General features: G+C 35.7%; 1 protein-coding gene across 5 annotated transcripts in view; it reads right to left on the bottom strand.

Annotated features, from left to right (window-relative positions):
- Positions 1–382: 382 nt before the first annotated feature.
- CCDC91 (coiled-coil domain containing 91) overlaps positions 383–27,274 on the bottom strand; it is a 119,502-nt gene continuing 92,610 nt past the window's right edge. For 4 of the 5 annotated variants that reach the window (XM_061476469.1, XM_061476473.1, XM_061476471.1 and 1 more), the window contains 2 exons: positions 20,699–20,812; positions 383–1,542 (listed from right to left, as the gene is read on the bottom strand). In XM_061476469.1, the coding sequence (XP_061332453.1) occupies positions 1,420–1,542; positions 20,699–20,812 (237 nt within the window). In that variant the 3' untranslated portion in view covers positions 383–1,419. Of the gene's footprint in view, positions 1,543–10,015; positions 10,265–20,698; positions 20,813–27,274 lie in introns of those variants that run through there. The other variant, XM_061476472.1, reaches the window with a different exon arrangement.

Here is a 27,274-nt window from a genome sequence, read left to right as displayed (position 1 = left end):
TTATCAGCCAACCAAAAAATATCAGAGAGAAGCCTGGATTTTCATCCATTTGTAGGGTGAGGCCATCAGCTTTTAAAACCATTATTTACTTCTTCAGTGAACCTCTGCATACAGAAGATAAAACTTTTGGTTTTCATGACGAAGAACAGAAAACATTTATATGCAAAAAAAAAACTCTCTGCAATACATATTTCATACTGCCAAATACACACGCAACCATTTGGTGTTTCCTTGTTGTTATAAAAAAGCGATTTACAAAAAGTGACTGCTGATGCAAAAAAACCCAGCCAAACAAAAAAGAACCCAAACACCACTGAATAACATGAACCACACTAAAAATGCCCATAAGTTTCCCATTGAATCAGAAGCTCACCATAAGAGATATAATTCTCAGTTTATTTACATTCCTAAGCACAAACATTTCCTTATTTCATTCAGAAATCTTTTATAACTAAGGTGCCAAATCTGCAATCAATAGAGTGTAGGCACAGAAATTTCCCCCCATGCTGCAATTAGCAAGCCTAGAAAGACCTACAAAACTTGATTCAAAGTCCAATAATGTCATTGAGGAGTTTTTCTGCTTCGTTCAGTGGTTTTAGAAAGGGCATCTCAGGTCAGCAAGCTGCACTTCTTATTCTGTCAGAAATTCCACTGAGGCAGTACAGTATCAGTCTCCACATAATTACATACATCTTCTTCCTGAAACTGAGGTCAGTCACATTAATCGTACTTTCATGAGAAAATGACTTTTGGAATCAAACTAGCTTTGTAAAACAGAAATAAAATACATATTATGCATTGGTTATAGCAATGTTTTGAACTATTCCAAAGAGATGCACTTTTTAAACTTTTCTACTACTAGAGCTGGAATTGTTTATAAACGACAAAAGAAGTGCCCACAAACACTCTTACGTTTCAGGACTGATTCTTCTGTTATACATCAAAGTTAGGAAGAAATAAGAAGCTCCTCAGGCTCACCTGAAGAACTGCACTTGGGCATATAATTTGGAAAGTGAGATGTATTTGTATCAAGTCAGTTAAATGTTTTTCATCATTTTTTAAAATATCAAAAATGCTGATAAACTACATCAACACAATGCCAAATTTGAAACAGAAATGTTTCATCATTACTGCAGTTATCTAGAACTTCAATCATGGGCTAGTAGAAAACATAATGGAAGAAAAGTCATAAATAAATCCATTTTTTTTCTAGGGAATTTTTCCTTCCCATATTTGCAATCTAATAATAGTAGCAAAATAAATAAATAAAGAATATAATCCACAAATATTTCTATCAAGCATAGTTTCAGATCAATCTTGAATCAATGATACAATCCCAAAAGATTAGAATGTATTCATCATCTGCTGTATTGAGATTTGCAACTTCACAATCACACTGTATCAGCAGTACTGAGAATGTCAGTCTCTGTTTTCCTCTGTAGTGGCTGGTTCTTCATTTAATAAAACACCTAACTGTTTTTGTGCACATGAGAGGAAAAGTTCCAAACTATGCAGGTTTCTCTGACGGACAACTTGATCAAGCTGTTGGGATAAAAAAAAAAAAAGACATATCAATTTTAAGTAAACCTGGAAACAAATGACAGCGTTTGTCAGCAAGAATTCAACCATATTCAAACCCCCAAATTCAATAACCAAATGCAACAACAACAAAGAACCGGAGTAACTTCTATGTGGGCAATTCAACAACAATTTTTTAATGAAATATTTGAGTTTCTTCAGGATGAAATGCACATAAGGCTAAAAGTAACCTTCCAACAGCTGTCAAATTCTACACAAGAAGTGTGGAAAACCTCAACAGCCTAGCTGCTGAACTAGATAGATCTCCACAGCATCTTTTAAAATTACAGCTGTTGCTTTTATGAAAAATGCTGCTTCTGCTTTGAAATGAACACTACATATAACCGCATATTCAGAAATTCAAAGTGTACTGTTAATATAGATGGCAGCATGTTCAAATAGTTCCCAGAGGAAAAGTGGCAATATTTTCTGCCTACTTTGTATATTCCAGCAGTTTACTAGAATCCCCTATTGTCAAACAGTGTGAACTATATACCTGCAGCAAAGACAATAGCCCTTTCTTCCCCACCAAAAAGACAGGAATAAAAGAACAAGATTTGGGGGATTACGTCATAGAAATAACATAAAAACATAGCTTACCAAAAGGTATTTGAATTTTATTACTATCATAACATCAATAAATAAAATGCACTTCAGAATCCCTTTGATCTGAATTTTAAAGTTCAAATGTTAAACAATAACATAATTGAGAGATGTTTTCAACTTTACTATCCTTTAACCAGCTGCAAACTCAACTAAATGACATAGGGTTAGAGTGAAAGTAGTGGTACAAGGATGGTAAGATGAAAAAATAACACCACTCAAGAGAAAGGAAGTAACGGAATTCAGAAGAAGTTCAGCTCTGTACTTCTGTCAAACTGTTGTGCACAGGTCCATAAACAATGCATCAAACTCTAACACAAGGAAAATGCCAATGTGAAGGCACGTGGCCCTGGCAGACTAGAGCAACTAGTCTAGCAGTCTAGTGGCAATTCTACGCAAGTGATGCATTAAAAAAAAATAAATATATCATGCCTCACGTATCTAGCACTGACAGCTTTAATTACAGGTTTCAACAAAACCTCTGATCCCATAGTATCATTCTGCACATGTACACGCATCATTCAGCAGCTGATCAAACAGTCACTTGAACGGAGATCTTGTTTTATAACAGATATCCTCTAGAAAAATATTATTACAGAATGCAAGGCAAAGTTAGTGTTACCTTCCCACTTTACTTTGAATATGCACTCAGAGTATAGCTGTAATGCTGTGACTGAATACACAAAGGGAAACATTTTTATGACCCTGTCCTTCACTGCTCTTTAAGTTCTAACATGGAAAACCAGGCTCCAGTAGTTTGTGTATTTTGGTATTTTGCTTCAACAGAGATGAATGTGTCAAATCTAGTCACAAGCAGAATACACATATATTTTCTAGAAACCACACACTCTCCTTTAGTAACATGTTTGCATGTACTTCCGCACAATTCCAGCTGTTGTGCAAATTTTTACATCTCTTAGCAAAAGCAGACATTAGTCTCATACATAGCCCCATGTGAACCTAGCCCACTGATTTACAACAGATTTTCAAGCAAATCTAGTTCAAATAAATTTCAGAAAAGTCTGCTCTCGATGTATTTAAGTATATAATAGTATATAATAGCTGCTACTGACGAGAGGATGAAAAGACTTGGAAACAGCAAACTAAGCTCTAAAGAAGCTGTATCTAGAAAAGACAGTGTAGAACAAATGAACAACATAAAGGCACTGCTGTGGTGATACATTTCTTCTGATTTGAAAGGTATCTTGTCTCCTTTCTTCCCTCTGGTCCAAAATATAAAGCGCATTTTGCATGGAGAAGCTTGCAGATGTTTTTGTGCTCATGATCCATATTCCTCTTGAGGAATGGGCAGATATAGTGTAATTCACACGTTATCATCTGTTACATTTTAGCAAAGAACATGAGAAACCTCTCTCTCTAAACATATTATGTCATCAAATTCTGTTGCTTTTGGTAGATATATCAGTTGGAGTACCTGAGCATGAGACTGATTTTCAATGGTTTCTTTTTATTGCATGTTATATCATCTATACGCCTAGATAGCTTTTTACTGAGCTTTGACCAAGAGCTTTGGTTAAACTGTTTTCTTATCTTGCAGCCTTTCCTTGCATATTCTGCTTTGAAAAGATCAAAGTAGCTTGCCAGATGTGTGTTCTGATATGCTGCCATTAACTTGGTTTACCAAGGCAGCAATCTCAGTTGTGTATGGCTAAATTTATTTTACCATGTACTAACATAAATGTTTAATGTGTGCAGTGATTGGCTGCAATATGAACAAAACAGAATTTCTTGAGGCTTGAGAAACATTTTAAAAGTCTCGAATTAAGTATGCATTTGAGGAGTCTTTGCTGAACTCAAGTGGTTAGTTGGTAGTCTCCCTTTGTGCATAAGAAAAGTTTATTGGCTGTAAAGAGTTTATGTAAGTTCAACAACATGCAAATTTGGAATTCAGTTGCCCCTTGTCTACTCTATTTATGTATAAGCTTTGCCTTGAGCTGTGTATCTTAACATTCTTCCATGCTACAGTAAATGACAAAACACTGAAAGGATTCGGGATTTTCACATAACACAAAAAGAGAAGCAGCAAAATGATGCTGGCTTTGAAAATTGTACATGCAAATGTATTCATGAGAACATTCCTATTAATGGACAGATTAGCTGGGAAATACAAACAAATCTAATGAAGCTTTGTTATATAATATATTGTTTAATGAAGTGGTAGGAGTGGACACATTTTTTTTTTACCAGTGCCTCAACATTGCTGTGCTTCTGCTTGCATAATATGCCATGAGATGTGAAAATATGTAAAGTAAGGCGTTTTACATCTTGTTTTTCTGAACAGTCTTCCCTCTATATTTTTAGGTCCTGTTCACTTCATGGAATGATCTCATTATTTAAACAAACATAAATGGACATCTGGCAAATTCCAACTGAATGTGACTCATATGCAAATGTAATCTGTATGAATAACATTTTAGGGATGAAGCATTCACACAACCAAATCAACCTAACTGTTCTAGTTCTAAAAATACTAAAAAATACACTGTGTTGGCCCAGATCTACCACGAGGAGGGAATTTTCTACATCACACCACCACTGTTGTTATTGCTAATCAACGTTTTTCTTTCATCATATGAAGCCTACCCAGCTGAAAGTTCCCAGTTCTGTATATTGTGTCCTACTGGCACAGCTTTAATTAGCTCAAAGTTTTAATGTTACAGGATCATAGAATGGTTTGGGTTGGAAGGGATTTTCAAAGGTCATCTAGTCCAACCCCCTCTGCAATGAGCAGGGACATCTTCAACTAGATCAGGTTGCCCAGAACCACACTCAGCCTGGCCTTGAGTATTTCCAATGATGGCCCATTCACCACCTCTCTGGGTAACCTGTGCCAGTTTTTTACCACCTTCAAAAAGAGCTGATAAATAATTCTTTAAACCCAAAATATTATTCGTGACTTCCCATGGGCAGGCAGGTGTTCAGTCATCTCCAGGGCACCAGGGCTCCATCACATGGGGCAGTTACTTAGGCAGACAAACGCCATCAATTTGAACGTCCCTTCTTCCTTATTCTTCCCCCAGCTTTACATGTTCCTGACTTTAAATTATTTTAAGTTACTGAACAGTATCTTTTTAACTCTGTACAGATTTGTTTATTAAGAAATGAAATTCCCACAGTCATTGAGACTCATTTTCCAAAAATGAGCTGATTCTTGAAGGGTATTCTAACACATTCACTGCTGTATTTTCCCTTCTGATTAAACCTTCAGTTCATTTTTGAGGTCTAAGTGTTATTCCACCATCTTTCTGCCCCAAGATGACCGGATAAGACTCCGTCTGGGGTCCTACCTCAGTCACATCCCTAGACCACCCAGAATAGTGTGCCTTTGAGCAACGCAAGGCATGCCCTGAAGGGAGGCATGGGCCTCAGCAAAACTCATATCTCTGAATAAAGAATTTGACTTGGGAAATGAAAAACTACACATAATTGTGCAGAATACTGCCACCAGGTGACTCCCTTCCTCCCAGGCTGCTCTATTTTACTTTAAGTCAATCCATCTTGCCTGGTATAGCTTCATAAACTCATAGCTCAAACAAAAGTTAGTAATTATTCTTAGCTCTATGTTTTCTTAGCTTTTATCATACAGCTTATATTTTCCATAAATTGGAATGGAAGTCTACACAGCTGGTGTCTAAAGTAGAAAATAGTTCCTCTATTGAATATTGTCCAACCCATTAGACATTTCAAATTGCTAGAAGAGAAACCCAGTCAGAACTCTATAAATAACTACTATATGTCAGAATTATATTATCCATTACTAGTAACTAATAAAATATTTTATGGAAAATATAATTTTAGGTTTAGCTGAATATTTACGGCTGAAACTGTGATCTCACCATACTAAAGATATGTTTTGCTATTAATCTCACGGTGGCCTGAAGTTCACCCAGAAAAGTGAAGAAAGCAAAATTCATGTTACATACGGCTTTTCAATTTTCACTTTTGTATAAACATTAAGATGTGTGAAAGTGTATTTTTGAAAACTATTTCTTATGTAAGTTTCCAATGTAGAAAATGGTAGCTACATTTATACGAATACATACTGAACTATTTACCTGTACTTCAAGTGATAATCTGATGAGTAATGTATTCAAATGCAGTTCAGCTCACTATTCTGGCTCCGCAGTACTAACATGAGTAAAAGTTGCAATCTTCTTTTTATCATGAGATTCAATAAATAAAATGACCAGAGATTAAAAAAATTGCAAATTTGTTTAGTTAAAAAGTTCTTGATTTTACTTCTATTACTGGTATTTTTAATGGTTGATCACACACATGTACACTGCAAAATAAGTACAAAATAATCATGTCATTTTAAAATTATGAAGCAGTTTCCCACAAAGACTGTAAAATCAGAAACCAGCTTTTGAGTGCTACTGATTTCTCATGAAACTCATGCAAAGAAGTGCATCAAGAAAACATTCTATCACAGTATGTTTATATTCATCTATAAAAGAGGGGTGTCAGTGGTGGAGGACTTAAAATCCTGGAAAGTATCCTTGTCACTCAAAGAAAATCATGTTCATGCAAAGACAGGAAATTCAAATGCAAAATGTATGTTTTGAGGAATTGAAAACAGAGTTTGATATGTAAGAAAATGTGTTCAAAGACTGAGTTTGGCACCTCTGGATTAGTGAGGCTGATATAAAGGCTTTCCGTTTATTTAGTGTTATAAGTAGCTACTTGTTAGTTGTTGCATAGGTTTCATTGCCAACGTAATTCTTTGAAGTTGAATATTGATTCACCACAAATAATTGTTTATACACATCATCATGGCACCATTACATTTTTTGCAAAGGACTAGTAGCAAACCCACATATTTCCTGTCCCATTGTTTCAGAAGAAAGGGAACATTTTAACACTGTAGGTAAAAGCTATCATGATTTTGTCATAATATTTGTGCACCATTCATGGTGCAAAAAAATCCACTGAAATAGGCTAATGCAACTTAGTGTTAGGATTCTACGCTGGATATTGGCTAACAAACCTAGTGGTCAGCAGAATGTTACGGTGTAAGTACAGATTCCTAAATGTTATATCCTATTTTGAATGGTAGACGCCCCTCTTTGAGGAAAAATCAAAGACGAGGGGTTTGTTTGGTACAATTTTTATCATGTTTAGAGTTTGCTAAATTCCCTCCCCCCAACTTACTCAAACTAGTGAATGAGGCTGATGTGATTTTGAAAAATTCTGTAGTTGTAGAAGTTCAGTTATGTGATTACATTTTCTAGTTAAACTAGGGGTTCAGAACACTTCCCTGGTGCACTAACATGAACTTTTCCCCAGAGATTCAACAGAAGGCTTAAAAAAATTTCCCTAGCACATTAAATAGACCATATAAAAAAATTATTACCTTGAGGAACCTGCAAATCTGAGAGTTGGATGAGGAAACAATGAACTACTTCCTCTCATTTCTATAATGGATGCGAAGGAAAACAGATCCATATGGTACATATGTGTAACAGAGCTTATTTTAGAGTTAATCCCAGAACAGCACATTTTTGTCTGTCCACCTGTGAATTTCTACTATTGATAACACTTACTAAGTATATTAAAACAAGGTTCTTCATGGCTGTAATTTATACAGTATCTGCTACACATTAGAAAGCCATCAGTGTTCAAGACTGAACCTCCAGGAAAGAGTGATGTTTAATAAATTATATTGCCATGTGAAAATCTTTCTTTCTCTTTAAATAAACAATGCTGCAACTTCTAAACCTTAAGGATTTTATGCTCTGAACCTGATCAGTGAAACCATTAAAATAATACCATATGTTGGACACATCTTTAAAACAGATTTGCCTAGTTTGCTGAAGGGGGGTAGGAAAACACCCTGTCAACCCTCTCAGAATCTCTACTGTCTCCCAGCTGAACACAGAAATGTAAGAAAATACTAATTTTCCTTCATATACATAAGAGAAGGAAATTTGCTTTCAATCAAGGAAATGAGATTGAGTGTGTAAAGGAACTAAAAATGTTTTCAGCACCTGCTCACACTACTGTAGAAGGTGAAAAATGGACATTATCCAGACATACAAAAATAACAATGGAAATATTTATGTGTAGAAACACACGAATAATCTCTGGGGTGACCCACCTACTTAACAGATTCAGAACACAGGATTCCTTGACCAAGCTATTTAAAGACTACTGTCATACACTAAATATGTAGAGTTACCATAATTGCTACTATAATCCTGATTGGTCTAACAATCAGATTCAACACACTCTAAGAGACACATACAGAAATATATTCAAACAGTACTTAGGCATCTGAATATCTCATACAATGAAATGCACTTATGTAATCTTACAGATGAGGCCCTGAAGCTGCAAACTTTTGGATGCAGGCAAAACCGACCACAATAGGGCCTCTCCCACTATTAAAGTCAGATAGAAGTCAGGTGTGATAAGAAATTTTATTTATTTTTTACATTTTCCAAAATAAAAAATTTTGCAAAATTTTTGAACTTGTTGAACTTGTAGAACTTGTTGAACTTGTAGAAAGCAAGTGTCTTCCTTATGTCATAATATCAGATGAATGGCAAATGCTGATGAACTGTAAGTACAAAGTCACATTTTTTTAATACTGATCTTTACTTCTCACTGTTGAGGAGTAACATTCCACTGTACATCTATCAACATTCACTGCCTATGACTCCTCTTTCCAAGATCATAGGATTTTATAATGCTGACAGGAAAGCTACAGGGAATCGTGAAGTTACTAAAATTCACTTCTATTTACAGGCATTGGAACAAAGTACACTCTGCCATTTCTGCTTCCTTCTTATAAGGAAACCTCCACTAAAAACTAACAAACAAACACCCTTCCCCCCCCCCCCCCCCCCACTGTGTGTCAATATGTCCTGCTTCTCCTTCTAATTAAAAAACAAACAAACCAACAACAAAACAAAAGCAAAAAAAAAAAAAAGAACCCAAACAAACAAAACTCCAAACCTATATCACCTACTTAAATCACCTAGGTATATCACCTACCACCTTTCATCCTTCTCTTTTTTGATGATTGAAGAGGATTAAATAGACTTCTTAAAAACTAGGAAAGCAAAGATCAGTTCCACTACTAAAATAAACAACAACACAATTAAATCTGGTACCTGTACATGAAATGAAAAATGTATATATTTGAATTAATACAAGATTAAAACGGGGAATTATTTTGCAGACTGCTTTTAATGATTTATAGACTACAGGCTCAGTAACATTGGCTTACACTGGGCTGTTTTCAAATAAACCTAGCTTCCCATGTGTTATGCCAGACAGGACCAATTAATATTTTCCACTGGGCAAAATATTTTGAACTGGTTGTGAGAATGAAAAAAACCCACAAAAAGCAAACGGCAAGAAATTACTTGAGATGGACACAAATCACAGACACTGATCATCCCTAATTTGTTCAAAATAAGGTTATCTCTGTCGACACTCATCATCTTAAGTCTCATTATATTTCTGTGAATGCTATTATAATTGTTTAGCAAATGGAGCCATGCAAGTGAATCTGTGCTGTATGTCTTCCTGAGCAAGATCTGATTCTAACCCAGCATGGAACTCATCAGTGTCTGCAAAATCTCTAAAAGGTATCTGGTTAGCATTTGGTTCTGTAAAGTATCTGTATAGCTTCTGACACACACTAGATTCCAGTCTCCAGAAGACTATTAGAGTGTAACTAAGGGCAGAAGACTAATTAGAGTGTAACTAAGGGCAAAATTCATCAGATCAACTCTTCTGATATGGAAGAAGGAACTAGAAATATACCACAGCACCTAAATAAAGGATTTGTAAGTGACTAAGACTGCTTTCGAGCCAAGCTTGTCAGATCCCAAGTCCTCATAGACAGCAGAAGTCCTTAATAGGTTTGGTTTGTTTGGGTTTTGGTTTTAATCTTGTTTTAAGTACCCAAGTCCCTCTTAGGCACCATCACATGCTGCTTTAATATGGCTACCAATGACTTGGCAGAGATTATAAAGGGCTTCTGTGGAGCTTCATAACCACAAATTACCATCTTTCCAGGAAAGTGCTTGAAAACTGTCAATCAGACTGCTTCCTGAAAAGCAGGACTGGGTGGTAGCCTGAGTACCAAAGATCTGCTTCATTTGTTAGTATGTATACATGTTCCAAATTAATCCAGGCTAACCATGTTTGGTTAAAAGCAGTATGACTACTATTCCATTGTCATGGGTGATGTCTAAATAATTATATCTAAAATGATTCTTCCTTAATAGAAGATTCACCATGAGAACGATTTCCTTACCTCTAAGAAGAAATACAATGGTTGGTTAATAATACACATCGCAGAGAATCACTATTTTAGACTGGGAAGTGAAAAACAATATTATATACAAACCTGAAACTACAGGCAACATAAGGAATCAGATCATAGTTTAGATATTTAGATATGAAGGAGACTGGATTATATCATGATTATCTGAAGATTCTTGTGAAATTGTGACACTACATCCCACTAGCTATCTCTAAAGAAAAGCGTTCCATAACAACACACCGGAGTTTGGTACATACCAAACAAGCATGAGAAATATCTTAGTTTTGAGGAACACTTGATATAACAGTCATGTTTCTAGTTTTCATTTTAAAGAAACTTTAAGATGTGACAGGATGAAACAGCATATTCTTGAAGGTATAGGCAAAGATGATATTTACATGAAATACAGCTATCTTTCTAAAATCACCACTGTATATTAAAGTTGATGGATTCATACAAAGAAATTCAACAAGGAAAATCAGACTGTAGTGAATCTAGTGTTAAGTCAGTGCTAGGCATATATGCATTAAAATAAATAATTAAGCATTAAGATTCTGGGAACAGAAAATTAGTTTACTGCTATTCAGACATGCATTTTTGAGACCACACTTACTACTGGACTTCTCCTTCAGCACTGAGAGGATTGTAGCTTTTGCTGATATTTTTTACAGACACATTTTACTGGAAACCTCAGTTTGGAATTTGAAGCCAAACTTCTGCAGCAAAATTCAGGACAGCTGCTGGAGAAGCACTTCATAAAGCTGCAACTGCAACAATATCATCAAAGACAAGATCTCCTTGTTTCAAAACATACACAGACTGAGTACCCACGGCTCTCAGCAGGTCTTCACAACACCACAAGCAGAAGATTCTAAAGAAGTCACCAGAAAAACATGATAATCTGCAGGTTTTATGTTCTACACAATTCCAAATTAGTGCCACCCAGAAAAACATGAGCATAGTATATTGCCCAAAGTAGCTTCCTTTGGTTACTAGATTAGCTATTCTGCTTTTTTTCCAGATGCAGGTTTGCATTAAGGCTTTGCAGTGAAATAACACCAACAAGGACATAACAACCACAAATAAAAGAGTAGTTTTTTGCTTTTAATAATATCTTATATTATATTATTAAAAAAAAAAAGAAAAGATAAGAAGTTGTTGCTAAGGGGTGGGGTGGGGCGCAAGGGAGGGAAAACCACACTTGACAAATTATATGAGTCAGTAGTCTGCATCCAAGGCAGAAAAAGAACTTACGTACATATTAACTATATATATAAAAGTAATTGAAGCATCTTGCTAAATTTCCAACTCATAGGTAAAGGCGGCTTAGTCTTTTTATCATTCATGATAATTTGAATATGAAAAGTAAACAGGAAATCGCATCGTGTTGCCTCAACTATTTACTCTTACTATTGCTGTAGGTAAGAAAATTTGCTTCTTTGCATGCTTCTGTAGCTTCACAGACAACTTGATTAAGTCTCAAACTTTGATTCCACTGGCTTTGCTGTAGGAATCTAACTGCAGGACATAATCATAAGAACGATTCATCAGAACCCATCTGGTAAGTGCAACTTTCCAGTTTAATTTTTTAAATCAAAATTCAGTGGAAGGATAAAACCAGTAAAACAAAAAGACATATCTGAGAAATAGAGCAAAGAAGCTACAAGATTTGGTATAAAAACAGCTTGAAAAAATCTGCATATAACCAGTTCTGAAAAGTTTCAAATAATTGCCCAGCTAAAAATCCAACAAAAATGTAAGCAGATAAAACAGAATAAACCATCCTTAGGCACAAAGTTATCTACTCATTTGTGCAGTGAACAAAAGAAAAAAATTAACACCCTATCAAAACTGAACAGCCAAGAGAATCTTTTGAGTAATGGGACTTTGTGGTGTCCCTGCAATTACTCTAGGCTTACCCTATTCTTACACACAGACAGAGAAACTCTACAGACCACAACTTGTTTTTCATTCTCAATTAAGATGCTGTAAGTTCTGGATCTTCACAACATAGATCTGGAGACCACAAGATTGTCCTTACTTGTCATGGAAACACAATGGAAAAGAGAGCTCTGTGTTCTGTTCTTTTCTCTTTGGGGCTCCAGTTATATTGCAATTAAAATGGTATCACAGAAATCTAGGGATGGAAAAGGTCTTTTCCCAGCTTCTGATCTTTGCACTGAGGACTCACAATAATGTCAGAGTGAAACAATTGCCTCTTCTCTCTTGCAATATGACAGCTTTGCACGTGCATGCCAAAATGCCTTTACTGAGCATATCCATCATTAACTTTCCAAGACTCTTTAGGATCCCCTTGGTGCCAAGAGAATAGTACAGCAGGGACTTGCAAAAAGCCAAAAAGCTGGCCTATGACTAAGAAAATAAAATTGCAGATGATTGTTTAGATTTAATTAATGCAAGTTGATCATATTGAACTGATTAAACTTCGCATGTGTGTCACGGTTTAAGGCCCGCCTGTCACTCAGAAACCACACAGCTGTTCGCTCACTCCCCCTCCTTTCTCCCCCCGCTCCCGGAGGGATGGGGAGGAGAATCGAAAGAATGCAGCTCCCATGGGTTGAGATAAGAACAGTTTAGTAACTAAGTTATAATGCAAATCACTGCTGCTACCACCAACAATAATAATGATAAAGGAAATCACAAGGGAAGAGAATACAATTGCTCACCACCTGCTGACTGACACCCAGCCCGACCCAAGCAGTGATCTTGCCCCTTCTGGGTAACTGCCCCCAGTTTATATAGTGGGCATGACGTGCTGTGGTATGGAATACCTCTTTCTGTAGTTTGGGTCAGGTGTCCTGTCTCTACTTCTTCCTGGCTTCCCCTCCCCCCTGGCAGAGCATCAGACTCAGAAAGTCCTTGGTCAGAGTAAACATAACTGAGCAACAACTAAAAACACCAGTGTTATCAGCACTGTTTCCAGGCTGAAAGTCAAAACCACAGCGCTGCACCAGCTACTAAGAAGGAGAAAAATGACTGCTACTGCTGAATCCAGGACAATGTAGTACACAGTAATGTGGATTACACCAACTTAAAAATTTATAACTGCTGCTGTGTTACCAAAATACCTAATTATACGTACCCTAAATTTCTCAATTAGAAAGTGTCAGTGCGATACAAATCATAGGAATACAAATTTGTTTATTAGAATACAGATGAGTTTCAAAGAAAAAGACTGAAAATGAATAAACTTTTTATTTGAACACGAATGACAAAATCCTCAAGTACTCCTCAAAGCATTCACTTCTTCAGTCTAATAGAATAATACATGTTTAACCTTCAAAGTCCAGCTGACTTAACTTTCTCACTAGGATAGTAAAATAAGGGTATTCATGTTCATTCACACACAAAGATCCATAGTTTTGTCTGGTTTGTTGCTGTTTTTTTCTTTTTTCTTTCCTTAGTCAATCTAATGAAGATGCCTGTGGGCAAGAGTCAGAAGTTGCTTTAAAAATGAGCAATTCCACACATGTAATTAAGAACTTTGACTTTTTTTTCTCTATTTAATCTCAAAACAGCTTTTGTGAAAGTTTAAGAGAATGCAAAATAACCAATCTAAAGACAAATGATCTGTTTAGAATTCTCAGATTTCCAGAAGTACAGTATAAAACACTGTTCAATTGTAACACTGAAGGATGAGTCAGGAACAATTCAGGAAAGCCTCACTTACAGGGGACAGAAGGTGTCTAAGGATGCATCACTTCCTCCTGTCAAACCAAGACTTCCTAACGGACAATGTAAAGAAATATGGAAGTCTTCTGTTTTCTTATCAAATACTTGCAGAACAGAGGGACCCTGGTTACAGATGTTGCATTTCCCTGGACCTCAGGTGCAGCTTCATCACCTCATGATGTGAAAAACAACACCAGTATCCACTGTTGGATACATCTGGGTGACATTAGTACAGTGTACACTGCAAATCTTTATTAACGTGAACAGTCTATATCCACAGAGCAAGTTAAATGATTATGTGATTGCAGACCAAATCCAAAGTCAATATACCTGTTACAGTAATTATAATGATGTGCACTGGATTAAAAACTCAATACATCTAAATCACAAGAGTAGTTTTGAAATAGTGTACTAACTGGTCATCGCACTGCTGAACATTGTAATTCATCCTGTTATTTTTTTTCCCTTTTGGCTTTGATAGCACAATATTTTCTCAGCAATAACACCACTTGATTTCAGTTTCAAATGGAATCTCACCTGACTAATCTTGGTCTTTGTAGACTTACACAGTGAGGCACAAAAGGATATATGAAACAGTTTAAAGTAAAGAACTTCAAACTCTGGCAATTTTACTCTAAAGTAACTGCAAAAATGATATAATAGATTACACATGTAGTTTCAATTAAATTGCTTTCAGCAGCATAAATGATTACTCAGGGAGTTCGAAAATTATAATTTTGGTTATTTAACAATTTTCTTTAGATTTTAATAAACCTAAGTAATTGACAGAGAACTGTACTTCCCCCACCCCCCTTTGCAGTTTTAAAGACTATAATTATAAAGACTATAATTTACAGGAAATTAAAAATTCTCTTAAATGCATGATGTTTCAGTATTGAAAAGTGGCAGAAAACTGTGGAAAATCTATAAGGATCTGTAGATTGGAATACTGTATTCCTCCATCAGAAACTACAGTTTAATATCTAGAAACAATAATTTCAAAGCTTATAAAGACTTAAAGTACAGGAAAAAATGCTAAGCTTCTTCTGTAATGCTGCTTCTGCATCACATGCGGAACATTGCTCCAGTATGCCTTATTCACAGAAGAGAAAAAGAAAAGCCAGGTGCACCAACTCATCTTACACTACAATTTTACATAAATCCCTTACTTAATCCATTGGATTTATACTGCTCTTTGAGTTGGGTAAAGGAGCAGTGTGAAAATGCTCTTAAAGCCTCAATGTAAATGTTTCTTTAATCTTATTAAAGCCACAAAACAGGCCCAGCTGAAGGAGCAGGAAACTGAGGAACTCTGAGTGACCCCATAACTACTGTCTCTCTTGGCATTGACCTGTTGGTCACAAGTTCATCCTAGGTATGGCACAGATGTTCTGACATGAGGCTGATTCAGGACATCAATGTGGACCCCTGTATCATGTATGTACATACCAGATTGTGATGTGTTTTGTAGTGACATGAAGTTTTGCACGGTAATTTAAAGCTGCATTATTAAAATAGTTGATATAGAAATAAAAGACAGGATTAAATGTTTTTCAATGTGACTTTGTTGAATTACACAGAACTTTATGTTCCCCAAACATGACACTAAATTCAGCCAAAAATGATACAGCTTTATTGCTTTTCTTTTAAAGTCAGAAGAAGAGGAAAAAGTTAAAAGAAAAAACACTCAAAGTGACACCACACGTTAAAAAACTGGGAAACTGGTCTGTTAAAATGTGTTGGTGGTAACATTTAGGGTTTGGACTCTCATTAATGTGGCCCCAGGGAAAATATAAACACTCTTTCTGAAATTAAATCTCCAGTTTGCCCACCGCAGTCTTGTTTTCAGCTTCAGCTGCTGGCACGTCAGCCTGCAATTGAGGCCTTGCATCAAATGCCAAGCCAAACATTCAAGAACAAGAATGGTAATGACACCCTATTTTGTTTTAAGTCATATTAAAATATAGCGAATATTAAAAAAAAAAAAATCACTTATTTGGATTAATAACTTAAAAGAAACTGATTTTTATAACCTCTCCCACTTGCACTTGTCTTCAAATAAACCTTCAGAGGAAAGCTGTGCTTGATGTGTGAAATTAAGCACACTTGTAACTGTCTAACTCTGAAGGGCATAAGTTTTACCTTCAAGAATTAAAATAAAGATTCTCTGAGTTTGACAAGTGATTTTGCAAGTGACTTAACACAAACAGATCAATAAATGACAGTCACCAATCTGTAACACAAGTCAGTGTCCTTCCTATTCACACTAATAACATATACATTGTGACAGTACAGAAGGCTACTGCTGAAGTCTCAGAAAAGAGAGAGGAAAAACTAATAGCTGGAGCAGCACATTCCCAACTTGAATGCAGTGTATTCAGGAAAAAAAGAAGGAATACTACAGAGAATTTAAACAGATGCTGGTACGCAATGTTGCAGTAACAGGGTTATGATTTGGAGGTGCTTTCTGGTAATAACATTGTTTTCAGATTACTTTTTACAATCACAGACAGTTTCAGCTACCAGGCAGGCATCTTATTACTTTTCTACTGTACTGAAACTTGGAAAACGTATGACTTGTACTTTAAGGTATGGTCCAAGATGAGCTGACCCTCTAGAAATGGGTGTTATTAGGATAAGTTCTAGTATTTTCCAAATATTCCAAGTATTTTTCAGAAAAGAGCTAAAATATTTCCATTTCTTCTAGTTACATGGTAAATAGCTATGCTGACTGTCCGAGCACATACCAAGACCTCATAGGGGTAACCTCCCACACATCCCACCAGCTGGACAAAACTGCTCAGAAAACACCTGGTCAGGGAAGCAAGAAATGGGCTGGAATTCTAGCCTCCTAATTTATTTGTATTATTACCAAACTAAAGGAATAATTTCTCTATACAAAGCCAGAAGAGAAAGTTGCCAAATTTTTCTTCATGTTACGGTAAGACAGAAATGGCTCATACCAGCTAGCCAGTGATTCTTAAATAGAAATAAAATACTGTTATCCTTAGTTTCCACAATACCGGAAAAAATGATCTATTACATACTAAACCCCCCAAAAATCTCATTTGGATATTCGCAACTCTGAAGTGTGCAATATTGGTAAATATTACTCAGAGAAATGCAGTGGTTAGTTATGCTTTCTTCTAAAGGTTATGAGACACAGCTGCACAAATCATACGGGAACACATTGTAGTACAGTGAATTTCATTACATTGCTCATATCTTCACTCCCAACTTCTGTCCCTGAAATCGGAAGGGCAGTGCATCTGCAACAAGAGCCTGTGCCTTTCAGGGAATGAAAACAAGTCTGTCATTCAAATTATTACTCAAGTCCTAGCACATAAGCTTTCCCCAGTTGGCTAAAATATGCCCTTCAGAGTCAATGAGAGCAGTGTACAATGTAGCAGACAACATGTAACTGATTAATATAGTTCAGGTTTTTGTAAGAAAACAAGCAGCAAATTTTCCTGAAGGAAAATGAATGACAATGTAAATAGGAAAAATTACAATTTGCTTGTTGGCTGGCTGTGTGGGTATTAGTTCACTAACTACAAATATAAGAAATGCTTACTTTAAATACTTATATCATGAAGTAAATCTTTGTCATTCAGAAAATTTCTGTAAAGAACCTATTCAGCATTACATTTATTTGGTAGAAAGCTTTCCCTTTTACGGCTTCCATTCTCCTACATGTGCCAACTAGAAGAATTCACTTTTAAGTCTGCGCAGCTGCTAATCACGAAAATTAAAAAGTACATAAATAATAGCCACAATATTAGAGTACTCAATTTTAGTCTGCTATAAACATGCAAACTATAACATACTGAACATTTTTTGAAGCACTCAATAGCAATGCATAGATAGCGAATCACTGAACTAAGGCACTTATAAATAACTTTCAATCTGTAGCATGGACAATAAAAACACTGGAACTGGACAAGAGAATATTTTTGCAGACCTCCATTCCATGGAACTTCCTAACACTGGTGTGATTTCAAGAGTTAACAATGCCTAGTTTTTAGCAAAAGGCAACATTTAACATTTAACAAAAAGGAAACATTTGCAGATTATGTAGGAGACTGAATGTTATGTTTGAAAAAAATAGGAAGCAAAGAATTTCCTGACCTTTCTACCAACAAATAATTGGAAACAGATCTTAGTTTGAAGTGCAGTAGTGACCAATTAACTGCTTTGATCATTAGAATTTTTATAAGACACCTGGAAATATTTTGGGTTTTACTATTATTTTTTGGCCTTACTCAGTTTCTGGACAATTTAAAATGACACTGTCAACATGAAAAATTACATTTCTGTCTGAAAGTTTCATATCTATTTGTAACTAGCTCCTAAGGTGACAAGAAAATAAGTGCATTTGTGAAAACAACTCAAAACACTATGCTATGTCTCTCAGTTTGCCTAGTTTTCACTTGCTAAACAAAAGTGAAGGAAGGAGACCAAAAAGTGAACTGTCTTACATCCCTCAGTTCAGCATGAGCCAAAAGAATGGCTAACTGCTGCACCATACAGAACCTGGCTCTACATCTTCACTGATGAGGCAGGTATTTTAGAAGTTGTGAGACCATACTCTGAGATAGTCACTGGCAGGGAGGCAGGCAAACACAAAACAGGTAGGAAGCAAGTATGACTGCGTTATTCTTGAATTCTCTCATGCAACTGAGAGTGGTAGACATCAGGAGGAACTAAAACCCAGCCTGAATTCTCTGGGTGGCATTTTAGTCTATATAGATGTCTCCTCTGACAAAGAAATACAACAGCATCTTGAAACTCATAACATTTAAATGATCTGTTGTCCCATGTTAGGAGCTTAGACAAGCAGGTTCTTTGAGCAACTGCTCTCCAGATATCCTTTGGGAGAATAAATATTCCTTGGGTCCATCTCCTGCTGACATATCATTACTATATGGTCAAATGTACCTTCACACAATTAATAAAGATAACTTTCTGGACATACCGTGATGTATTTTCTCTGGAGAAATGTGTCAGTTGATCAGTTAGGGCAAGAAATTGACGGAAATATAGCGTATTCAATATATTTCATATATATTCAAGAACTCTACAAAATGAATGAAAATTATGCTCCTTATACGTAAACCAATAAGGATTTTGTTTCTTTGAAGATGAGATTTTCATTGTTTCACTGATTTGTAAAAACTTCACAAGCACAAGACAGATTAACAGTAGTCAGACAAGGGAATAATGACACTGAGCTCCAACTATGTGTAGATGGAAAGAAAATGAAACAAAGTCTCCATTTCTAATGAAAATGGAAATCTAAGAGATTAAGGACCCACAGCTGCTATTGAAGTCCCTGCACTAAATTACTCTCAAGTCAAATTGGTGTGATGTAGCTGTCAACAGTGAGGATTCTACATTAGATGGACTAGATGATCTGCATTAGTGGTCCTATTTATGATACAAGCTAATTTAATAGAAAACCCATTTTCATTTTCCCCACAGATTATCCTTTGCAAATGACCAGCTTCAGATCTAAACAAACTCAAACATTGTTATGGATTATTTTTTGCCCTGGATGTCTGTTTAAATGTCTTTGTCAGTATGACCCATACTAGTAAATGGAAGCTTCTCCATTCACAGCATAATGGAAGAGAGAGCTCATCCAGTACTAATTTTAACTAGTAGTAGAGTGCAACATCTGAAGATAAATCATACTTCCTATAATACCATATAGCCCACAAAAGCAGGGAACACAAGAGGCCAAACATTATCTCTTCTTCCTTCTCCTTTCAGGACAACATTACTAATTAGGTTCAAGCTTAGTGATTTTATTTATTGAGAATACTTAAATCACTGAATTTGATCTTACAGTTTGAAAGAGGGTTTTTTGTTTGTTTTCTTTTTATAAGAGCCTTGAAGGGGAGGCTCCTAACTTTGTTCTCTGGAACAAAATCAAACTGTCTTTTAAGTGACATTTTACTGTTTATACACAATCATTAAACTGCAAGTATACAGCATTAACAGAGTAGCTGAAACTGAGCTTCAGAACATTGCAACATTTTGTAACAGGAACCGTGCACTGGTTATAAATGATGCTCAAGAGAATACCATTACATTTTCAGGCTGCCATATGAGTTGAGAGGATTATTAATGACCTTTGTGTGCATGCAAACTGCACACAAAGGTAATCTCTGAACATCAAATAGCATCTATTATTGATACTGAAGTGCTTTCAATGAACTGAACTCAGATCACAACTTGAATTTGATAGACTGCATTTATGTCCTATCTTTAAGCTACTGTAGTAATACTTTAAATTTATCAGTGTATTGATTTATGCTTTTCTGCCTGTGATGAACTTAAAATTCTATAAATATGTATGAAGAAATATATCATAGTAACAAATTGTTTTAAAAAAGAGTGACAAATCTGAAGACATAACTCTTGATTCTGTTTTCTTGTGCATTTTAAGACAGTTTTAAGGATTAATAAGCTTTATCTGTTTCTCAATGCATGAAGTGAAGCCCACAGCCAGTGGTAACTCACCCTTTTCTGCTCTTTAATATATTCCATCAGTTCCTCTCTTGTCCTTTTCACTGCTTCTTCAACTGCCCTTTCATTTCGTTTTTGCTCCTCCATTAGTGCTTCCTTGACAAGTTCCTTTTTGAAAGAAAATATGTAGGAGTAAATATTAAAGTATTTCACATATGTAATAACAGGTCATCCATTTCCTTCCTACTGAAATTGTATCATGAACACACTCCTTTCTCAATAACAGTTATCTTAAAGGCATGTGATATCTTTACAAGTATTTTTTAAATTCAGTACTTCAATAATTAAAAGCCCTGAGAAGAGCAAAATAATCACTTTAAAGATGTATTGCAGATGCTCTGAGGGAGGATTTGGAGGACAGCACATGGAATTAAGTGCAGACATTCACTAGGGCTTCTAGTGTAATTATTCACATACATGATTTTTTTTCACATCAAAACTTTCTAAAAATTAAAAGTAAATATACATGAACCATTTCCCTATTACTGTTTGCTGATTAGACATTAATACTCTGTTACTAGTAGGCAACACAAAACATTATCTACAGGTTTTCCTCACTGCAGAGTAAGAAAGACAGACATTTTATGACACAAATCTGTAATTTAGATTTGTGAAAGTGTGGCAGGTTGGCCTATTCTTTGTTTTTAACCCCCCCTTTTTTTAACCCCTTCCTTTGTTCCCACCCTCCAATCTCTTCTGGCCAAGGACCAAAGATCTAAACCAAGTTCAAACTCTTCCTTTTGCTATATGCTGCACTATCAGATATGACCCATCATCCATTATTAACTAAATATTAAACAAGAATAATGCCTTCTAAGCAACGCGGTTTGTACACAGAAAGTAAAACTTAACATCCTTTTTCACCATGTCAGTAAAAAAAAAATAAATAATCAAGGATAGCTTAACTTTTTCTTTCAAATTTAATTGTTCACAGGCTTTTAGGGTCCTGTCAAAATGACTGAGTCTACCTTATACATGCACTGTCCCCCTTCGAAGAAATCAATTACTTTGCTGCACTACTTAAAGTACTCAATTTAAAGCAGAAATTAAAGGAGAAATATACAACTTTACAAGTGTTTGTGAGATAGAATGACAACATTTTATTGCTTTCTTTACTGATTTAAGAAACATTTGTCAAGCTATAGTGACATCTTCTTTAAATACAGAATGTCAAAATGCTGAGGTATGCATTCTTGATGCCTTAAAATCCTGTCTTCTTCGCAGGAAGTATTTTTTCAGGAACTCAATGGTATTGAGTGGATTCATTCTGAAGAAAGGTGGAATTCTAAGGCTTTGAAAGTAGAAGATATTTCTGAAATTACATAATTCAACTGTACATACAGAGTGGCATTTTACCATATGTTGTTAGGGTACCAAATGAATTGTACCAAACCACATTTCCTTTTAATGACTCTTCAGTGGAAGTGTTTCAGCGGGAAGTGTTATTTCTTACCTTTAGCTGTTTACTCCTCTTCAGCCTAAACTGAATATTTTCTGCAAAACTATACTTCTGCCATATTTAACACAGAAAAGTCTAAAATCCCAAATTACAAACGTGCAACAATGTAGTCCCCTCTATTCTGGAATACAGCAAATATGAAAACCATAGTTGTGAAAAGTGATGATCATTCTTTTTGATTTTAATTCAGTTTACAAAAAAAATATAAAAAAATCCTGAGACAAAGGTCTCTTTCATTACAGAACTAACAGAACACTAATAGAAAAAGTAGAAGAAAGATATATATTATAGAAATACACTGTTTTCATAATTATATTCTCATGGCAGTTTAATTTGTCAAAAGGTACCAAAATACTGTCTTAGAATGGAAAAAAGACCATTATCTACCCCATTAAACCCTTAAAGCAAATTATAGAATTAATAAGGTGCTATATCTTAGTATGTAGAAAATATATCATCAAGAAAATACTTACAATCAATTAAAGTATGTTAACTTCCCTTGATATGCTACTTGAAACACTACATGAGTGGAAGTCTAAACAAAAAATACAACTAAACTCTACAAGTCTATTAAGAAAAAACAAAACAAACCAGAAAACACTAGTAATACTTTTATGGAAGACTGTTTCATTACACCAGTATTAAACCAGAAAACAGAAAATTGGAAAGAATTCTTTTCCATTTACAGTGGCATGTTCCCAAAATTTAGACTAGTATTAATTCTCTGAAGAATATAGTTACGGATAACAGTGAAAGCAAAGTTGTATAACATCCTGTTGAAGCAAAGCATATAATCATACTAGTTTTTACTGTTTGTTATTTCAAGAGCAACAAGTTAACCTAAAAAATAAGTTATTTTCTAACATAGAATCATAAAATAGTTAGGGTTGGAAAGGACCTTAAGATCATATAGTTCCCCAGAAGGAACAAAAAATTACTGGTTACTTCTACGCTATTAAAGTTGTTACCTTAACTTTTTACTTTCTCCCCCTTCCCTCTTTGTCATAGTATTTATGAAGTAAGAGTTTCATACTAAGGAGATCCAAGGATCCTCTTAGCTTCCCTAGATCTTCCAAAAAAGGAAGATTTAAGAATTCAAGCCAAGTCCCTCATTGCTTTTCAGTGCCTCAACTCTAGCGCATAAATGTTAGCTTTTCTATATAAAATGTTAGCTTTTCTATATATTCCCGGAAGTCAGCAGTTCAGAAAAATATGAATAATCCTGAATCAGTGGATATTCCAAAATACTAATATTTCAAAAAGCAAATACCTACTCCCAAAGGTTCTGGGAATATCTAGTATGTGGAACAGCTACTCCAATTTCTTTAATCCCTGTGCTTTCTTTAGTTTTATATAGATCTTTTAATTACACAGTGGATGACTCAAAATTTGAGTAAGAACAACTGCCATACCACATACTAAGTTTAATTTTAAGTGAACATAGCAAACAGAGCTTTACTTTAGAAAAGCCTTTGACACCGTTTCACAAAGTATTCTCCTGGAGAAACTGGCTGCTAATGGCTTGGATGGGGGTACTTTTTGGTGGATTGAATACTGGCCGGATGGCTGGCTTTCACAAAGTGCTCTCCTCTAAAAGTCATTCTCTCTCTCAAAGTCATTGTCTGTCTTCACACTATTTCTGTCAGTCATTACAGCAAATTATCAACTGATACAAAGTTTATTTAAAACTGATATTACCTATGACTAGTATTTAACAAAGGCTTAGCTGCATGTACATCCTATCAGCATATGCACTTACTTCAATCTTTCATCTTTTTCTTTGCTCTTTCCTGCTATATCATAGAATAATAGAATGGTTAGGGTTGGAAAGGACCTTTAGATCATCTACTATATGTACCTTTTGATTTTATCGTAACTTAGATTTTAGTTGCAGAGGTAAAAATTGGCATTATTTCATCTTTAGTAAAGGGTACAGCATATTTGAGGCTCTTAGTGCTATTTTAAGATTCAAGAAAATGGGAAAGCCCATTTTGCTATAGGAAGCTGAGGAAGAGCACTCCACAAAATGCACTTGAGGTGTAACTTTTTTTAAATTTCATTTTACTTTTCAACTATCTGATTAGAGGCTGGAGTACTACATTGCAGTCACAAAATTACGGGGCTTTATACACATGTGCTGGACATCAGTTAGAAGATTAGAATACCTAACGAAAAACAAAGTTATTCAATTACTCAGTTGACAAATCATATTCAACCACATGTTAGGAATCATAACCATGTAATCACAATATATATATATCTGCAGGAAAACCAAAAGAAAAACAGTGTATGGGATATATCAGAGAACTCTAGTCAGTATAAAAGAAAAAAACAACAAAAAATGCCAAGGAAGCCGTACGATGGTTTGCGATTTTATAGGAAAATTCTTCTGTTTCCACACAAGGATCAGGTGGCAATACTAAATTTTATCTAGGAAGTGCAACCACAGGCTGCAATGTTAGTGGTTTTTCAGAAAATAGTAACCCTCAAATTATAACGTCTGTGGTTTAAATTACTACAAACTACTTCTGAAGTCAGACATGGTTAAAGTCCGCATGCAGTGGAGCACTCCCTTTCCAGACTTTGCAAGCCTATTAAAAACAAAGTGATCTTGTGGCAGGGATCTCTTTCCACTCAGTCCTGCTAAGTTGTGTGCTTCCTCACACACTCGAGATTACACAACATTTCCTTTTAATGAAAAATGATTTTCTGTGTCCTTATAAAATCACCATGGTCTCCAGAAACACTGAATACACTAATGTTTCTGCAAAAAGGTGGAAAAAAAATAAAGTGAGACTGAAAATAATGGTTGGGTATCCTCTTGAGAGAAATGTAAGCAAATGCTCTCACAATATGGTAAACACAAAAGAAATTGGAGAAGATGTCCTTTGAAGGACAAGTTCTCCAGCACTTTACATGATACTGTATCATCAACAGCCTGTTTGGGAATGGATCATGATATTGAGACAGAAATACATTAACTTCTTGTATAAATCAACAAGATACTGAACATGAACAGCAATGTTACAGTAGTCCAAGCTTTTTGGTGAAAACATCTTTTTTTCTTCCAAAGATTAACACACTCCCTCTGGATCAAAATCCTACAAAATCTAACAAAGTTGCTCCTGTAATTGCAATACCAAATATGCCATTTTACTGGGTACTTCAAAAGCACAGAATAAATGGAGTATTTAAAACTCTACCTCTCCCACAGGACTCTAAAACCTATGTATATGATGAAACAAATAACAAATGGGCAAAGAAAGACTGATAAACTGGTACTGTTTTGTTTTGTATTCCCTTAACTGGCAATGCTCTGTAAATCAGAGATAAGAAGAGATTTGAGGATATATTTAAAGAAATTACATTAATATTATATGTCACATGGAAATCCTCCCATATACAAGAGCATCATAAAAGAGGGAAAGAAATGCCACTATCATGATTTTTTTTTAGGTAAAAGTTGATCTCCAAGTAACAAATACTGTAAATAGAGTAAATAATGAGAAGAAAGAGACAAAATCAAACTCTGACACAGAGACAAAAAGCAGTTTATAGCCTATTTAACAAAGAAGGATTTGTGGAAAGCCCAAAGTAAAGGGATGGAAAGTGATCATTACAGCAATACTGTGGAAGGACAAATGGAAATAGCACTCAAACTAGGCATAGAGAATGAAGTGAGTTTGGTGTCATGGTTTAAGCAGACCTGGTAACTCAGAATCACGCAGCTGCCTTCTCACTCCTCCCCCTCTCCTCTTCCTCCTACTGCTCCTGGAGGGATATGGAGGAGAATCAAAATAATGTAACTCCCATGGGTTAAGAACAGTCCAGTAACAAAGGTATAACACAAACCACTGCTGCTACCACCAATAATAATAATGATAAGGGAAATAACAAGGGAAGAGAATACAACCGCTCACCACCCGCCGACCGATACCCAGCCCGACCCGAGCAGTGATCTAGCCCTTCCGGGTAACTGCCCCCAGTTTATATAGTGGTCATGACATGCTGTGGTATGGAATACATCTTTGGCTAGTCTGGGTCAGGTGTCCTGTCTGTGCTTCCTCTCAGCTTCCCCTCCTCCCTGTCAGAGCATGAGACTCAGCAAGTCCTTGGTCAGAGTAAACATTACTGAGCAGCAGCTGAAAACATCGGTGTTATCAGCACTGTTTCCAGGCTGAAAGTCAAAGCCACAGCACTGTACCAGCTACTAAGAAGGAAAAAATGACTGCTACTGCTGAACCCAGGGCATTTGGCTTCATCAGAAGCCAGGAGGCAATCTTGTACAGAAAGCATAAATCAACTGTCTAAACCGCAAAAGGCAAGAGTTCCTGATCCTGCTAAGGAAGCATAATATCATAGAGTACCATAGGAAACTACTGCCAAGCAGCTACCCAGTGGTATCTTGCCTCTCCACAGCATAGGGTTTCCCAAACTGTCTTCTGCCTTGCCAAAATTACCAGATCACCTGTTGCATCACACACAGAAACAAGATCTAAGTTCTGCAAGTTACAGGAGGGACAGATCATTGGAAAACTGCTCTATCTTACAAACAGTTACGATGATTTCAAAATAGCAATGTAGGGAATATCATAATGCCATGTACATCAACACTTAAAGTGATAGAAGCAGCAGAGTTTTAGATCATCATCATGGGAAGAACAGTTAATTGCATGTTTACACATAAGCGGTTCAGGAGAAAGTGTAAGTATGAAAGACTTACTACAGGGTAGAAAGAGATTACAGGGGATCAAAGAAAAAAAGTTCTGCAAGGACAACCCTGAAAATTACTGTGTATGACAAATAAAGAAAATAGATGAGTAGATTCACAACATGAAATTCATTCACCCATTTCAAAATCAGGAAAGAGGCATTCACTTGCAATTTTCTTGCAAAAATATTTTTGTTGTGTATCTCAGTATACCTCAGTTGTGGCTGGGCTGAATGAAACACGGCAGCCTCAGTTTTCCTGAAATACTTTCCCTTTGGTAAGATCATATTGCCTTAGTGCTTTTGCTCATGTTCAAGAGGAAGCAGAGGTTATGCTAGTTCTTTTAATAAACTAAAGGTTTTTGATTTCCCTAATTATTTTCAACATTCAGAACACTTCA

This window comes from Pezoporus flaviventris, unplaced genomic scaffold (genome assembly GCF_033815535.1).
Source record: "Pezoporus flaviventris isolate CSIRO_AGI_PZ_B2104156 unplaced genomic scaffold, CSIRO_AGI_Pfla_v1 ptg000096l, whole genome shotgun sequence".
NCBI lineage: Eukaryota > Metazoa > Chordata > Aves > Psittaciformes > Psittacidae > Pezoporus > Pezoporus flaviventris.
Note: the sequence above shows the minus strand (reverse complement) of the source record. Positions and strands in the feature narration are given on the sequence as shown.